This window comes from Anolis carolinensis, chromosome 2 (genome assembly GCF_035594765.1).
Source record: "Anolis carolinensis isolate JA03-04 chromosome 2, rAnoCar3.1.pri, whole genome shotgun sequence".
Taxonomy (NCBI): Eukaryota; Metazoa; Chordata; class Lepidosauria; order Squamata; family Dactyloidae; genus Anolis; species Anolis carolinensis.
In genome coordinates this window covers 143027933-143046668 of record NC_085842.1, presented here as the reverse complement: position 1 = coordinate 143046668, position 18736 = coordinate 143027933, and the positions used below count along the sequence as shown (strand labels likewise).

At 41.8% G+C, this 18736-nt stretch overlaps 1 protein-coding gene across 23 annotated transcripts in view; it reads right to left on the bottom strand.

Annotated features, from left to right (window-relative positions):
* Positions 1-18736, bottom strand: part of arhgap44 (Rho GTPase activating protein 44) — a 136883-nt gene that overhangs the window by 34929 nt on the left and 83218 nt on the right. For 21 of the 23 annotated variants that reach the window (XR_010002928.1, XR_010002927.1, XR_010002930.1 and 18 more), the window contains exons 2-6: positions 11782-11821; positions 8680-8784; positions 8364-8440; positions 6649-6760; positions 5908-5984 (exon numbers count right to left, since the gene is read on the bottom strand). Coding sequence is in view for 13 of the 23 variants with exons in the window: in XM_062970696.1 (XP_062826766.1) it covers positions 5908-5984; positions 6649-6760; positions 8364-8440; positions 8680-8784; positions 11782-11821 (411 nt within the window). In the remaining 10 variants the exon portion in view is untranslated. Of the gene's footprint in view, positions 1-5907; positions 5985-6648; positions 6761-8363; positions 8441-8679; positions 8785-11781; positions 11822-18736 lie in introns of those variants that run through there. The other 2 variants (XM_062970690.1, XR_010002922.1) reach the window with 2 other exon arrangements.

Below are 18736 nucleotides of genomic sequence, written 5' to 3'. Positions count from 1 at the left end.
ACAACAATATTTTAGCTGTAGAGATAAACCTCAAGGATAACCAGGTTTTATTTTGTATTAATGTCTATGTGCCTCCAGTAAATTCAGCGTATTCTGCCAAAGAGGTGTGGCAGTTTTTAGATACAGCCTTGGGAGATAGGACCACTGGCTTGGAAAATACGAACATTGTTTTAGGAGGTGATTTTAATGCAAGGATGGGTAAATCCAACGAGGAACTAGCTCAGCATTTTGGGTTATATTTAGAGAACCAATTCTCACTTAATAGAAACTCAAGAGACGTGAAATTTAATAAGAATGGGCTGGAACTTTTCTTACTAGCCTATAAACATTTTTTATTAATCATGAATGGCAGCCATCTAGAGGAGTCATCCGGACTATACACTTATCACTCAGTAAGGGGGGGAAGTGTTCTAGATTATTTTATAATCTCACCAGGGTTGTTGCCAGCAGTCAAAACTTTTATAGTGGACATACGTCCAGAAAGTGACCATCACCCCATTAAACTAGTCATAAAAACAGACGTAGATCAGTACAGAGTGTCAAATAATTATCCGCTGGACCTGGTTTCCATGGGACCCAGACGACTCAAGTGGTCAGAGCCCTTGAGCAATAAGGTTATAGACCTACTTAATGGACCTGTTCTGGAAACTTGCAGAGATAAGATAGTCAAGTGTACGATTGACCCAATAGAGGGTTATCAGCAAATTATTACCACCCTTAAACCGTACCTGATTCACACAGAACCAACTAAAGTCAACAAGTCCAGCAAGGGAAGCTGGTTCGATGCAGAATGCAGGAGCCAAAAAAAGATCCTATCCCTGGCCATCAGAGCAGCCAACAAAAATGGGACTGATCAATTCTACAAAAGCCTGAGTGAAATCCGTTCACAATATAAAACCTTACTAAAAAGGAAGAAATTTGAATTCAACAGACAAAATTGGATAATGCTGGATCTGGCAGTTAGGCAAAAGGATGAGGTCAAATTCTGGAATATGGTGCATTCAGGGTTAAGACCCTTGCAACCTCATTTAGACTCTCAAATTGCAGCACCTACATGGGAAACATATTTTGGAGAAATATTCAGTGACCCAGAGACTGCCAAGGATGTGTCTAAACCTATTGACCCCCCTGATTGGCCACCAGTTTCTCCAGAGGAAATTGAAGGCCTACTACAAAAATTAAAAACAGGAAAAGCCCCAGGAGAGGACATGCTACCGCCCGAATTGTTTAGATGTAACATCACCTGGTGGGCTCCCATCCTGGCCAGACTGTTTACATATATCAACCAGACAGGAATCATCCCAAATGGGTGGAAAACTAGTATAATTGTCCCTCTATATAAAAAAGGCAATAAGACGGACCCACGCAATTATAGACCTATTAGCCTGCTGGATGTAGTGTCAAAAATCTATGGTAGGTTTCTGTTAAATAAATTACATAGCTGGGCAGAGGAGAATAATATTATTGCAGAAGAACAGGCCGGATTTCGGCAAGGCAGAAGCACAATAGACCAATGTTTTGTGCTTTCGCACCTAATCCAAAATAGTCTGAAGAAACCAAAAGGATGCCTATACACGGCATTTGTGGATTTTACCTCAGCTTTTGACTTAATTGACAGACAGCGTTTATGGGCAAAGTTGGCAAAGACTAATGTGGATAGACGACTGTTGTTATTATTGCATCAGCTATATTCGGGAACAGACCTAAGAGTGAGGTTAGGTCTGTCAGGCAAGCTATCGAGCAACATTGAAACAAAAAGAGGAGTTAGGCAAGGCTGTTTGCTAGCACCTTTTCTGTTTAATTTCTACATAAACAATCTAGTTGCCGAGTTGAGCTCCCCTGACCACTTCCCTCCATTAGGAGGTAGTAGGAAAATCCAAGTCTTGTTGTATGCGGATGACATGGTCCTCCTGTCAACTACGCAAATAGGTCTCAGGAGACTTTTGAGGTCACTAAGTAGAATCTGTGAACAAGAGAAGCTGATAATCAATCACTCTAAAACCAAAGTGATGGTATTTTCCAAAAGGAAGCAAATACATAAATGGAAATTGGATGGCCACTCAATAGAGCAGTGTTATAGCTTTAAATACCTGGGCATACACTTCTCATATAATGGAAACTGGAAGAGCCATATAGAGGCAGCCAAATTATCTGCCTGGAGGTCAGTGAAATCAATCCTAGCCTTTGGGATAACAAAGGGAGGCTCCTTGGTATGTCCCACAGTAAAGATTTTTGCTGCTAAGGTTTTACCTCAACTGTTATACGGAGCAGAAATTTGGGGACAGGGTAATACAAAACAGGTTGAATGTATTCAGAATAAGTTTGCAAGAGCTCTTTTAGCCCTTCCCCCTGGGACTCCAGCCGCCTTGTTAAGGCTTGAATTGGATCTTCCCTCACTTAAGGCCAGAATGCATAAGCTTAACATCTCATACGGGAAGAGACTTCTGGGAATGGAGGACAAGAGTATAACAAAGCAATGCATGATGGAGCAGTATAAGCGAGGAGGGTGGGTTCAATACTGGCAAGCCTTGCTCCATCAGTATTTCGATGGGTCAACAACAACTCTAATGCATCTGGACAAGAAGGCGATCAGAGACAAAATCTTTGAGATGGATGCAGCTGACAATCTGCAGATTAGCAAACAGCAAGGCTTCTCTACCTGGTATCCCCAACTAAAGAGTGACCAATATTGTCAGCAATATCTTCAAGACCTAACGTCTGCAGTCCTGAGGAAAGCATTCACAGCTCTGCGCTTCCAAACAATGCCATCAAACTGGCTAGAGGGAAGATACAGAGGAATCCCCCATGTCCAACGACTTTGCATTTGTGGCACGGGGGAAAAAGAAGATCTAACACACTATCTGCTACATTGCCCCTTGTATAATGATCCTAGGAAAAATCTCCTGGGAACACTCTTGGAAGAAAGGGCAACATGGCAACAATCTGCTGTGATCTGTGACTTGCTAGCAGATTATTCCAAAAATATAACACTAAAGGTTGCCACATTTGCAATTGCAGCCCAAAAGATCAGAGCTAAAGTAGCAAAAGGACAGAAATGGAAATGGTGATGGTTTGGGATGATACAAATCAGACACTGTCATTGTTATGTTGCTGCTATCATAATTTTAAAGAGCTAGTTCTAAATTTTTTAACAAGTTTTAATGTTTATATTGGAAAGTGCTTATAAAGGTTGTACATTACTGATGTCATGGCCTATGGCTAGTACAATAAACCATTCATTCATTCAGATATCAGTTGCCAAGGGTGGGAAATAGTTTCTTGTTTGCCATCTAGGAAGATATTTTTGAAAATATATCCTCAGTTTATTTTTCTAATCATAACAACTGATTTCTTACAACCATTTTGAGTTAAAAGAGATATATCGCATAGATTAGCAAACGTCAGCTCGGGGAAAAGCTTGAGTAATGCCCACTGTGCTTCCTCCAGGGTGTAGCTATGGAAGAGTGGCAGATGAGAGAATTCTGCCCTCTCAATTTAAATTTCCTTTCAGTATTGCAATTATTTAAAATCTAAGTAGAGCATTTAGAATTGAGAATTAAAGCTTCCCTAGAAAAGGGACAGGGAACATAAACAAGAGAGAGTGAACATAGCAAATATATGAGTTTTAGGTGTAAATAGTTTTTAATGTCATGTTCCCTGCAAAGCTAGAAATTTGGGGACTGAAGGAAATGTTCAGGGGGGCAGAACTGTTATTTTAAAGGACAATGCGTTTGTTTTGCCTTCGCTGCCCATAGCTACATTCCTTCTCTTCTCTAAAATAGTTTTTGACAAGCCAGGTACTGTCAGTTCTTAAAACTAAACATACAAACACATAAATGTATTTCATGGATTATGACAGCATGGACGAGACATCACAAACAGTGAAGCCCATCCTCATGAAACATCCTTCGCTCTTCTCCAGCAGCTGAGGTTCCACTTCCACCATTTCAGAAAAAAGTTTGAAATGCTAGTGGCCCTCTGGCCAAATACTGAAAGAACAGGGTTGAAGCTACTTCTTTCCTTTGCTTCCTCTCATTAGTTCTGGCTTCCAAGCAGAGTCGTAAATAAATGGTAGTACTCAAGAGCAAAGCAAAATGTTTACTCAAGAGAGGATGAAAGGAATCATGTAGCCTTTTACATGTAGTTGGAGTAGAACTTCCAGCATTTCGTACCACAGGCTATGATGGCCAAGGCTACTTGGAACTGGAGTCCACTGACAGGTGGAAATTCGCATGATTCCCTTCTTTGACACAGATTAACATATACAGTAGAGTCTCACTTATCCAACATAAACGGGCCAGCAGAATGTTGGATAAGCGAATATGTTGGATAATAAGGAGGCGTTAAGGAAAAGCATATTAAACATCAAATTAGGTTATGATTTTACAAATTAAGCACCAAAACATAATGAAATACAACAAATTTGACAGAAAAAGTAGTTAAATACACAGTAATGCTATATAGTAATTATTGTATTTACGAATTTAGCACCAAAATATCATGATATATTGAAAATATTGACTACAAAAATGCGTTGGATAATCCAGAACATTGGATAAGCGAGTGTTGGATAAGTGAGACTCTACTGTACTTGTGTGTTTTTAAAAAACCTTATGCATGTTAATTAAAAAGTAATTCCTACTCTAACCAATGAGGCTTGTTCCCAAGTAACTGAACAGGTCTAATGCCTTAATTAATTATTTGAGTTTTTAATTATCAAGTCTGCATTACTTTTATGTTAGTGCTACCAATATTTTATGGCAAAATATTTTAAAAAAATACCATGAGGGAATGAGTTCAACTTGTGCACTCACTCAGAAGCTTGCTTTCGAGGAAAACCAAGAGGGAAAGGAAAGCATATCTCTATATTTTCCAGATATGAGCTGAAATACCAGCTTGTTGGTTAGCTTGACCTTGAAACATAGCATTGGATGGCTTGTTCGCCTCAGTGAATGGATGCCTCAGCTTGCCTGTTTCGACACTTGGAGGGGAGGAAGGGCAGGGCTTTGCTTCTGATCTAGAGGACCTACATTAATGCATTAGGCCAGTGGTTCTTAACCTTTGGTCTTCTAGGTGTTTTTGGACTTAACTTCTATCAGCTGGTAAACTGGCTGGGATTTCTGGGAGTTAGAAGTCCAAAATAACTGGAGGATCAAAGGTTGGGAAACATTGCATTAGGGCGAAACAATGGAATCTGAGTAAATGCAGACCAAAAAGATCAACTTCTCAGTTAATCATACTGATAGGGAAAAAAATCAATACTAGGCTATGCCCATTTAATCCTCTTTGAGTGGATCTCTGAAAGAAAAATAAATATTGTTGGAACCAAAAGCAGAGCCAAGGGAACACTGAGAAGAATACAGTAGAGGTCTCTGTCACATTACAGTTCAATTGTACGTTGATACCATTTTAACTGTCATAGCTCTGCTCAATGGAATATTGGGATTTGTAGTTTTGCAAGGCAGTTAGTATTATCTGACAGAGAGCTCTGACAAAACTATAAATTACATAATTCCATATCACACAGTCATGTCAATTAGTAGAATCAAAGTGCTATAAATGTGTAGAAAGAAGCAGAAAACACAGCATAGGCGTTCTCAGAGTCCTCCTTGACTTCTACAACTGATGTGGAGGAAATATTGAAAACCTTACCCATTATCTCAGAAAGAGGAACTTTAATGTGTGTGGGGGGTGGGGTGGGGAGCTTCTTTTGCCAAAGGGGTCACAACAATACCCCTACGCCTCCTACTAGTCCCAAAGAGCCTGGCAGGAAACATACTCAGGAGCAGAGATAGATAGATAGATATATCTCTCTCTCACACACACACATATATAATGGAGACTGTTTTTGAGAAAACGTTATTAACAGCTGGATCAGGGAAAAGAATGAAGCATGGCATCTCTTACCTTGTCTTTGATGAATCCATGTCCAGAACTAATTTTGCTAAGTGCTTCCTCTGTTTTTGTATATTTGGGATTTCTACCTAAAATTTTTTAAAGGAGAGTAAAATGAATGACCTTTTGTACACACTGCATTAAACATTTATTGAATTTAAATGAGGTCAAAATAAAATTTCTGGATTTTGCACCTCTGGTAAAAGTAAAAGGTGATATAAGGAGAGGAAAAGATCTCTATTGCCAGTTCCAAGGTTGTAGGGGACTTCAGTTTGCTTCCCCTTCCCAAATAGCCCACTGTTGGTGTCCCTTCATAACGGAAAAAATTACTACAAATGCACTCATGTACACACACAAATACTACTGTGGGGTGGGCAAAGTGCAGGTCACAGACTACATGTGTTAATCAGAAGCTCGAAGTATGGTCCCTGTAGCCTCCAGACCCATCCCCAAATTTTAATAATATATAGGCTTATTTTTAGGTTGATTTTTTATTCCCCCTTCTCCAGTCAAAATGACCCAAAGCCACAGTGATTTGCTTCCCCTGGTTTTCAAAAAATCCTCAAATCTTAGAAGAAGGAGGAGGAAAAGGAGGAGGATGAAAACGTAATCTAAAACTGGTTAAAATTGAGACCAGCAGTGATGTAGTATTACTTTGGATGTGCTAAAACATACCTGAACACCCATGCATCAAAGCCATGCAGAACAGGGTCAACTGCAATAACTCACTACTTCAGCTCAGCCAACTCTCACCTCAGCCAGTACGAACAGAGGCTCAATCACATCCCTTTCAACTTCCAGCTCAAAGTGGATGAGTTCTTGAGCCAGCTTGTCCTCTGCTTCCCCACACAGCTTAAGCATCTTCCTGTAAGAGACCAAACAGGTAGTTCACAGAGTGGAAAGGCATGCCACAGAAGAGAGATGGCGAAGAGTGTGGGTTCCTAGGGAAGACGCACAAAGTTAAGTAGTCTATGATTAGGACAAGAAAAGCAGCAAGCAGGCCTGTAGCCGGGGGGAGGGGGGTTAGGGGTTCAAACCACCCCCAAAAATTTTCAGGTTAAAAAAAAACAACCTGGTTTACTCATGAATTTTAACTGGTTAAACAAATCCCCATGCTAAGTCTATGAGACACAAAAAATTAAGAGTCCCTCTAGGCACTATCTCAAGCAGATAGTGACAGGTCTGTAGCCGGGTGGGGGTTGGGTGGTGGGTGGGTGGGTTTAGTGGTTCAACCCCCCCCCCCCCCCCAATTTTCAAAACCCCCTCCGAATTTTTTTTCTGGCTACGGACTTGGCAGCAAGGTTTGCTGGACAAAACAATAGTCTCATAAATTTGTATGGAATCGCTACCTGTTTCTATTTGTCCAATTCATATTGCCCCATTTCCGTTTCTGTCTGCCCCTTCCAAAAACGGGCACTAATAAGAATGAGCTTTTCCACCCAAGGTCTGAAAAACCAAAGATTTTTGGACCTTGGGTGGCAAAGCGCCAGGGCCTACCAGGCAGGCCTACATCCGAGCAGGCCCAGCGCTCATCTGTAAGCCCTGTTTTCTGGGCCTATGAGCATCGAGCGCTCAGCTGTAGGCCCTGCCCACTGAGCGTTCAAATGCCCGGTAAGCAGGGCCTACAACTGTGTGCTTGACGCTCATAGGCTTGGCAGGCAGGGCCTACAGCCGAGAGCCCAACACTCATATGCCCGGCTACAAGCACGAGACGCTCGGCTGTAGGCTCTGCATGCGTTGAGCACCCAGTGCTTGGCTGTAGAGCCCTGCAAGCTGGGCCTATTAGTGTCAAGCTGAAAATAAGCCGACCAAACAGCTACCATTCTCCCCTTTCTTTTGTTTTGCTGCTCTTTCCATTCTGGAGGGGGGTGTACAGTTCTGTGCCATCCATCCAATGGATGGAACAGTGTGAAAACACGAAAAGTGTAGCAAAATTTCAGTTACAGCATTTAAATGCTGCCTTTAATTCCACGACTTCCTCCTATGTAGTTCTGGGATTTGTAATATGGTGAGATATTTAAATTCTGTTTGGAGAGCTCTAGCACCGCAGTTCTGGAAAGTGTGCTAATCTTTCCTGGAACAGAATTCTAAATATCTTGTCAAACTACAAATCCCAGACATCCAGAAAATGGAGTCAAGACAATTAACATTGTATGAAACTGCTGGAACTCTCTTGTGGCATGGATACATCCCAAATTGCTCCAGGCTTCACAACCTTTTCCACACAGAAATGGGCAGACGTAAAACTGCAACTAGGAAACTATTACAACCAATGCAAGACTACACAGAAACTCAGTTCAAAACAGTTTATAGGGGAAAAAACGCGTGATCCAAAAGAAGTAGGAAATTATTCAAATAGCTATGAATGGTATAGGAAAGCCAGGGAATAAATATTTTGCATTAATTAACATGACAACAAATTCCCCAACATTGTGATGGAATAGGTTTCAGAAAGGATTGGGTCTTACCCAAGCAGGGAGTCATCCCCTAGAATAGCAGAACCTTCCATTAAGCACTGGGCAAGTGACGTCAAAGGCAATTTCTTCTGCAACAAAAGTAACTGTTGTATGAATTACATTTTTTTAAAAATCTAGTAATCATTAGTAAGAGCCATTTCCCACTGAGAAAATTAGACTATTTCCACACAACCAGCATATTTACAATTTTACAAACAGGAATTAAAACACCAGCTGAGCTGCCTTTTTAACTTGATTCACTTCTTCTCAAGTGCAAACATGAAGAGACACAACTCTATATTGCCTAATGGATGCTGAAATCTCTCACCGAGCGCTTATCGGAATCTGATCCCTGCTGACCCTGAAGACATGCTGTCAGCTTCTTGTGTGTGCTGTGGGAGACTTGCTTCACCAGCTCCAAACGTTTCTCCACCTGGGGAGGAACACAACAGAACATGTCACATCTGAAGTGTCCACCCTCTGGTTGGCTCATAGTCAAATCACCGAGCTACTTGAAATGGGTAAAAACATATTTGAATTTGAAACAGTTACCAGAGTTTGAAAACTTATTGTGCTCAGGTGATTGCTAAAATGTATAAATTGCTATTAAAACATGAAATGGGAGGAAGAGCAAGTTTGTATGGATAAATGGGGCCAAACTATAGATACACACATCCAGTCGGAACAACGGGAGAAGGTGTGGACAAAGAGTTTGACATTTACTTTGAGTAATGATCTGAAAGAAAATCTTTATAAAATGATGTACATACAGGTGGTATTTGACACGAGAGAGAACCTATAAGATGTATAAAGGCAGCTCTAGTAATGTTGGACATGTGAGGACAATGTTGGGACATTTTATCATACGTGAAAAAAGAGACAATCTGATTTTCTGGATGTGTTTTCTCCTGTTGTCTCTCATAGTTGAGGTCTACCTATGATGTCAATTACAGGCCTCTCTCATCTTTTTAAGTGGGAGAACTTGTACAATTAGTATCTGATTGAATACTTTTCCCCCCACTGTAAAACCCTCTGAAACTAGTTTGTAAGTGATATAGAAGTTTGGACATGGGAAGGGAAGAACAGAAACAAAAATGTATTAGTATGCTCCAGGTTATACTATGTATAAATCGGAACTGTAAAATGAACGGCAGATCTCCCCAACCTACTTCCTTCCATTTTGTTCTGGATTACAATTCCCATCAGCTTGATCTATGGTCAGGAATAATAAGCAAGATTTTTGTCTGACTTTTCCTTGCAATCTTTCTCATCGTATGTAATATACATGTACTATAGTATGTCTACTGCATGGAGAGATACGGAAACACACATTTATTTATCTATCTATCTATCTATCTATCTATCTATCTATCTATCTATCTATCTATCTATCTATTTATTTATTTATTGGTCTTTTATCCTGCCTTTCTCAAACCTGAAGGGGACTCAAGGCAGCTCCACAACATAGGCAATGCCTTTAAAAACATAGTATGATTAAAACAATTAAAGTATTTAAATCCATACAACAAGTTTAAATCACATAATCCATGGGCGTAGTCCGGGGCCGTTCCTTAGGTCAGTTACACATCTTTTGTATTATTGCACTAGATTTTTGAAGGTTTGGTCCAAGAGCCATGACTTCATTTCTTTTTACAGAAGATCAGGAAGGAGGAAGCTGATCTAATCTCCCCGGGGAGGGAGTTCTATAGCTGAGGGGCCACCACCGAGAAGGCTCTGTCTCTCATCTCTGCCAATCGCTCCTGCGAAGAAGGTGGAGCTGAGAGCAGGGCCTCCCCAAATGATCTTCATGAGATGGTTCATAGAGGGAGATACGTTCAGACAGGTAAGCTGGGCCAGAACCGTTTAGGGCTTTATAGGCTAAAGCCAGCACTTTGAATTGTGCTCGGTAGCAGATTGGCAGCCAGGGGAGCTGGCGCAACAGGGGGGTTGTATGCTCCCTGTGCACAGTTCCAGTGAGCTATCTGGCTGCCGCTCGTTGGACCAGTTGCAGCTTCCGAACAGTTTTCAGAGGTAACCCCATGTAGAGTGCATTGCAATAATCTATTTGGGATGTAACCAGAACATGGGCTACTGTGGCCAAGTCAGACTTCTCAAGGTACGGGCACAACTGGTGCACAAGTTTTAATTGTGCGAAAGCTCCCCTGGCCATCGGGTTCTAAGTTCAACAATGAGTCCAGAAGAACTCACAAATTGTGACCTGCATCTTCAGGGGGAGTGTAACCCCGTCCAACACAGGCTGTAACCCCATACCCTGTTCGGTCTTGCAACTGACCAGGACTACCTCTGTCTTGTCTGGATTCAGTTTCAATTTGTTCACTCTCATCCAGACTATCACAGCGGCCAAGCACCGGTTCAGGACTTGAACAGCCTCCTTAATAGCAGGTGGAAAGGAATGATAGAGTTGAACATCATCTGCGTACAGAAGACATCGAACTCCAAAACTCTGGATGATCTCTCCCAAAAGAGATACAAAATCACACAATTCATATGTGTGCATTTGTCTCTGCATATCTGTAGGTGTGTATACAGGCATATTTTCCCTTATGATGTCTCACATTAGCATTCAGAAATACGACCTGTCCTGGAAACCTGTCTGCTGGACACCTAGATTGGCCATAGAAATACTCAGTGGTGATTGAATAGAAGAAACTATATGTTTCATCTAAGGTAACACCACCTTGATTTTATTTTTAAAAATTCTACAGACTAACAAAAAGGAAAAAGTAACATAATACAGTACTGCAGGACCTCTATATCCACAGGGGATACATTGCTGGCTGGACTGTGGTTACATGAAACAACAAATATGACCCACACCATTAAATTACTTGACTTTGAGTACTAGTATACCATAGAGTTGCCCTGGGGGATCTAGAAATTCCTAGAACATTATCCTCTCAAGCAATTTGCTAGGTCCTCTTGAGGTAAGCTTGACACAGAATTGCCTGGTGAGGAACATTTCCCCCTGGGCACAGGTTATGTTCATGGTTTTACGGTTGCAATGCTCTTACTGTACTACTGAACTGTAAAGCTTTTTATATTTATCCCAAAACAGCAGAGGTTGAAGCATTTCAAAATAACCACTGTAAAAATCCACAGCACCAAAGAAGAAATTTCTCATTCTTCATAATACCATTTAATGCAGGTCTTTAGCTTGATATTTTCCACACAATGGCATAAATCCTATTATTAGGCCTGACTAACCAGTCTGGTCCTTCACTTAGGTGTTGACTCATCATTCCACAACTGACTTAAAAGTTTAAAGCAACAATGAGAGTTCCAACTGCTAATTCCTGCTACCTGTCCTCTTCTTGCAAGATTGCTTTTCTATGTAGTGCATGAGGCAGTATCAACTATCAAACTATGATGTGTTTATTTGGGCAGAAAAGGATAAAAGAAAGCACGGTACCTGCAAGAGATCGTCACTCAGAACTTCTGTTTTTTCAGCCCTAAAGAAAAGAAAAAAAAAGTTATTCAAGAGAGAGAGAAAAAAAATCCAAAACTTGCCAAACTGTAAAATCTCCTAATTGGAGATTGTTTTTACTTTTAGTATAATGATGGGCAGCTATAGAAGGCAAGTGTTGAGCATTACTTAGTATTGAGCAAGGAAAGATGGAATTCAAATCCTCTCCCACCCACCAATCCTTCCAGCCACTTTTTTTGGCATTTTGGCTGCCTTTGTATAGCCCCAAAGGCTGAAGTAGCACATCTCTCTTCTACATCAAAAATACGTTCTTTTTAGCAACTCCCACAACAATCTGGGCATCTCAGAAACATTTTCCTACAATTTCAAAATGAAACCAGTTATAAACAAACGATAACCATAATAAAATAAAAATAAACAACCCTCCTCTATCTTACAACCAACAGGAATAAACACATAAGAGAGGAAAACTACTTCACCATACAAGAAAAATCAAAAATTAATTCAGAAGAGTCTAGTTTGGATAAACCTCTAAGAGTTCTTCTGCTGGTACAGACAAAAGGTCAGCTAATTCTAGCATCCTGCTGTTGGCTGCAAAGGCAACAGAATGCCTATGGGAATACTAAAAGCTACAGATGTATTATTATAATTTTGTCCTATCCAAGGTACATAACCTATCTCTTTCAACTCTTCTCTGGGTACACTGCAAACATGGGTGCAAACACCTCCTATGATCTGCTTTTATTGATGTCAGCCAAAATACTGAGTACAGGACCCACCAAGCTATTTAGGTCTATTTGAATTTTTGCCAAATTTTGTAAGCTGCCTTGAGTCCCCTCTGGGTTTGAGAAAGGTGGGGTAGAAATAAAGTAAATAAATAAAAAATACCTAAATATAAGACCTTACTTCTGAAACAGCGGAATTTCATCTTGTTTGTCCAGATACAAGCAAGATTCTCCCATATCCACCTGGCCTTTGAGGGCAGTTTCACTCTCAGTCAGATAAACTAGAACTCAGCAAAACGATTTTCCCCCACCTTCATTTACTATTATGTGGGGATGATGTGTATCTTGGAAAATACTGTATATTCAGGGAATGCTTTGCTCCTACTTTCTTGGTACATATGCATGAGGTGTGTAGATTCTCCAATATCCAGAACAGATCTGGCAGTCTGACAAATAGAGGCTATTAAAAATTAAAATGTATTTTTAATAAAATTAATAGATCATGAAAAAAAGAATGTCTCTTTTTCTTGATTTCTAAAAATCAAATACCAATTTCAGAGTTCAAAGAACACAACAAAACTGGATCCAAAAGTTCAAGAAGAAGCTGTCATACTTCAAAATTTGGCCTTTACATCAGGAGATATCAAGACCTATTTTAAACGCTATTTTGTTTCTGCTCTAATAAATACCAGGACTACAACTGAAATTAGTCCTAGAACAATAAGAACTTGAAGACATGATTTGTGAAACCAGAACAAAAAAAAAGGTCCATAATTTACTCAATCTCCTTCTCAAACCTGGCAAGTGCCCTTTAGAATTTCAAAAGCCAAAATAACCAAGGCAGCCCACTGAGATCTGGCAGTCAGAAGTATAGTCAGCCTTCTACATTTGCAAGCTTGACTTTTGAGGATTTGATTCATTGTGGATTTCATTAAAATGTTTTTTTCCCCCCTGGGAATATCTTTAAGTCCAACACGTTGACAATAAAATCATACTGGAGGACCTAGAGATTCTTAGAGAGGTGTTTTTTGGGTAAAAATAAATAGCATTTGTTTTATTCACATTTTTTTTTATTTTCATGGGAGTCCTGTGCCATGAATCCCTGTGAAGATGGATGGATGACTGTATATTATTTCAAAACACAAGGTTCTCTTTTTAGTGCCTGTCGTCAGCAATCATAGCTAACAATCGTTGAGGTCCACTCTCCACTACCCTGTTTCCCCGAAAATAAGACATCCCCAGAAAATAAGACCTAGTAGTGGTTTTGCTGAATTGCTAAATATAAGGCCTCCCCCGAAAGTAAGACCTAGCAAAGTGTTTGTTTGGAAGCATGCCCGCCGAACAGAATACCAGAGCTTGCAGGATCGGTAAATGTACGTACCATAGATTGTTATACATGGAAATAATGGTAGTAACAGTTTGGTTATGCTGGTTTGTGATGACAACTACTGTATAGTATATAATAAATGTTCATTTTTTTGTTCAACAATTAATGTGAATTCTTCTTCATGGAAAAATAAGACATCACCTGAAAATAAAACTTAGCACATCTTTGGGAGCAAAAATTAATATAAGACACTGTCTTATTTTCGGGGAAACAGTGTACTTATTTATAATCAACATCTATATACCACCTATCACACCACCGTTTGCAAGGAAAAACAAGTAAATTAAACATAAGTTCAAATTCCAAACACAAACATAACAAAATGTAAAGCTCTCTGACATACAGAGCAATTAAGAACACCTTGAAACTATAATGGCTTGCTTTGAAATGCCAATATAAAGAAAATGTCTTTGGCATGAGTATTGGCAACATGTATTATCGCTGAGGAGCCCCAGTGGCAAAGTGTGTTAAAGCACTGAGCTGCAGACCGAAAGGTCCCAGGTTCAAGCCCCGGGAGCAGCGTGAGCGGCCGCTGTTAGTTCCAGCTTCTGCCAACCTAGCTGTTCAAAAATATGCCAATGTGAGTAGATCAATAGGTACCGCTCTGGCGGGAAGGTAACGGCCCTCCATGCAGTCATGCCGGCCACATGACCTTGGAGGTGTCTATGGACAACGCCGGCTCTTCGGCTTAGAAATGGAGATGAGCACCACACCCCAGAGTCAGACATGACTGGACTTAATGTCAGGGGAAACCTTTACCTTATTATCACTGAAGGAAAGCTACTCCAAAGCACAGCTACCATAATAGAATAAATCACTCCCAGTAGGAGGCAGATGAGCATTTCAAGTAAGTGGTGCAATAAGAAAAGCATCTTGTCAGGGTCTCAGAAGAACTGCAGTGGTTGAGCACATCACTGAAGAAGTAGGTGATCACTTAAGACACAATGGTCCAGACCTTGTTAGGTCTTTGTAAACATCATCCTCCGACTTAGATTGGTAGCAAACTCTCAAGAAAGAGTTCTGGAACATGGCCACACAGCCCGAAAGACATACAACAACTCTCAAGAAAGAAGTCACATGCAATTGGTCCTCCATATCCACAGATTCTACACCCTCAGCTTGATATTTTTAAAATTCCAAAAGCAAATATTGATTTTGCAATTTTATTTAAGGAACGCTATTTTAAAATGTCATTGCAAATACAGGGCCTTGAGTATCAATGGGTTTTGGCATCCACAGGTTATCCTGCAACCAAACTTCAGCAGATACCAATGGCCCACTGTAACAGTAACCAGGCATTTCAGGTCAATGACCTCCCTGTTGCAGACTGTTCACCCTAAATGGTAGCCCCAGGTAGATGGCATGCCCAAGAGACTTTGCTGCCTGAGGCTAATATTTGCACGTAGTTCCCAAGACTAAATAATCTATTTTGGCACATGAGTGTGGAAAAAAAATCATGTAAGATTATTCACATTCCCTAGCAATTAAAAATGCCACAAAAACAGACTATTGATGCTTCCTTCATGATATACTAAAGCAGCTGTCAGAGGCAACTGCCTCAGTCCTAGCTCTTTGCATTTTTGTTGTCAAGGTATACGATGACCAGTGAATGTTTGATTGTGGTCAGGTAGCACCTATAAGAATAGGAATAGCTGGTGTACCAACAAAGGTAGCCAAAGCAACTATTTGGCATTTGGACCTTCAATGACAATAATGGATCAATGATAAACCCTGAGCTACTCCTAGAGGGGGAGTGCAATGACATCTTGACTATAGTACAGACATAGGAGCCATTCAACCAGAGGAACTCTTTCATCTTGAGAGGAATCAATATCACTTTATTGATCTGAATCCACCTCAGTACCAGATCCAGGGACAGATCTGGAAGCTGAACACTGCTCCTGGACCAGAGTAAAACCAGAGAGGAGGATAATGAAATGAAACAACAGCAACAGAATTGAATTCTCCCTTGTTCCAGTAAAGCTCATTATCAAAGCAAACAAGGCTGACTCAATTCTAAAACCAGCTGTGAACGCAGACTGAATTGTATCTAGATCAGAGGTGTAGAACAGGTTCAAGGGGTAATCTGAATCACCAACCATCTGACCATGAACTTCATCACTTGCAAATCAAGACACCACCCCCTGCCCCTACCATTTGCACTCACTTCTTATACAGCTCACAGACAAATAACCACAGAGTCCATCATATGATGTAGATAGACTTCTGGTTGTCATCTGTGATGTTTTGTCAGTGACCTGTATCAGAAGTGTGGAGAAATTGGGGGGGGGGCATGTGATGGAGTCTATTGTCAGAAAGTTAGGGATGGGGTGAACTGAAGCCGGGGGGAACTGAAGCCAGGGAAAAATCATCTTTTGAGATCCTGATGTGTCATGGGACCGATTCCAAGAGCTGAGTTTACAAGCTCTTGAATCGGAGCCATAACAATTCGCACTCCTCTATAGCTCCTACGGACACCTGGCAGCAAAGCATGGGAAATTCTGGAGAGAGAATCAAAACAATTTTAATGAGTAGTTTGTGTTGTAGTGATGATAATGATACATGGGGTGTGGCTTGGGTGATGATATTTACGTGTGGTGTGACGATTGTAACGAAGGTAATAAAAAAGATTGTATGTAAACATTATGTCATTCTCGACTTTCCCAAGTCGTGTGTTCTTCAATAAAGATTCCGTTTGATAGCAGCTGCCTTTGGTTTGTGTTCCTGCGGGTCGTTTGAAGTAAGCGTGACATTAAGTCGAGAAACCCATTCTCACCCTCCTGCGGAGCCGCAGTGAAGTGAAAATGAGTGGAGGGGGCGACCGGAGCCCGAGGGGGGCAGAGGGCCCCTTGCCAGATGTTCGGCCGCTGGGAGAGGAAACGCTACAGGCCATCGCTTCCTCTACCGGCTACCCCAGACCGAATGGAGTGACCCAGAGGATCCCCAGAGGAGGGAGAGGAGTCTCAGCGGCTGCGGAGACCAGTTGGGGGTCTGGAGGGAGTATGCCGGAGACCGTGGCACTACGGTTGTCCATCTTAGAGACCAACTTGTCACGGCTGTCGGAAACCGTGGGAAGATTGGTGCCGTTGTTGGAAGAGAATCTCCAGAGGGAGCCCACCCAATACGGTACCGAAAGAGGGCCGTGCAAGGACGAAGCTTGGAGCCAAAGGGGCCAGCGCGCGTCAACGCAGAGCCCAACGACAGCAGGCGGCGACGGAGACGAGGAGTACTGGCAGGAGCTGGAGTTCCGAGAAAAGATGGCGCACGAGGTGGATCGCCAGCGAGCCTTGGGAACTCTGAGACCGCCAACCCCAACAGGAATCCCAACCCCCCGAATTGGTGTTGGGGTCGAAATACCGCTAGGACCAGGGATCGGGTCCAGTGGGTTGGTGGAGGAGGGCGGAGAGGAACCGGAGATCCACGGAGACGGAGAGGATGCGCCATCCGACGACGGAAGACAGGACGAAGGGGCTACAGCAGGGCCTACGTTTAGGTGGATGGAAGGGCCAACGGCAGCATCGGAATTCCGAGGACCGCGGGGGGCGACCGCCGGACTGGGGCGCGGCGTGGTCAAAGGAGCAGTTCAGGGGAACCTGACGCAACCCCTCCCCATGCCACCCGTCCAAAGTATCGGACGTAAGGGAATGGGGAGTCCCTCAAACTAGGAGACAATTACAATCGTTCCTGGGATTCGCAAATTTCTATAGGTCGTTCATAAGAGACTTTGCTCAACTCGCGGCACCCCTTACCGAACTTTTGAAGATGAAAGGGAAAGGGGAAACGGCGAAAGTAAAAGCCCCTGGCGCTAAACTGACTTGGACGCCAGAATACCAAAAAGCTTTCGAAACTCTAAAAGGGCGCTTTACGGAAGAACCCATATTAAAGCACCCAGACATGCGGAGTCCTTTCATAATACATTGTGATGCTTCAGACTGTGCCTATGGGGCAGTATTATTACAAAAGGACCAAAATGGGAATTTGAAACCATGTGGGTATTTATCACGGAAATTTAGCGAAGCTGAAAAATGTTGGCCCATATGGGAAAAGGAAGCGTTAGCAATACTGAAGGCATTAGAATGCTGGAGGCACTTCCTCGAAGGGAGCGAAATTCCATTCTAAGTCTGGTCTGATCATAAAAATCTCCAGTACTTAAAATCCCCACGAAAATTATCTCCCAAACAAATTAGATGGGCACAGTACTTCAGTAGATTTAATTTTCAATTGAAATTTTTCCAAGGGAAACAAAACATTCTGGCCGATGCCCTCTCTCGCATGCCCCAACATGAGAACATAACCACAGCCAAGGAGGGAACTTTATTTTCTGAAAGACAATGGGGGTTAGCAGTCAAGACGAGGGCACAAACGGAAAAAGAGAACTTGGCTGCGGCCAAAATTAACGAAGGCAGTATTTGGGAAAAAGAACTTGCACAATCATATGAAGGGGACCAATGGATTTTATCTAACACACAAAAAGGGGAACAAAAGAGGGGATTATGGTTTGTGAAAAGGAAGTTGTACATTCCTGCAATACTAAGGGCCAAAATTTTGCATAGTTTTCATAATAACCAGAGCGTGGGACATATGGGAATTACAAAAACTACCAAAACCGTAGCAAAACATTGTTGGTGGCCAGGAATGAGAAAGGACATAAAGACTTATGTCACCCAATGTGACGATTGTGCCATGTATAAATCGCGGGGAGGGAAACCAACGGGACTATTGCAACCAGTGGCGGAACCTACCAGACCGTGGGAATGTGTGGCCATGGACTTTGTGAGGGAATTACCTGTCAGCAAGGGTCATCGTTATATATGGACTGTATTAGACT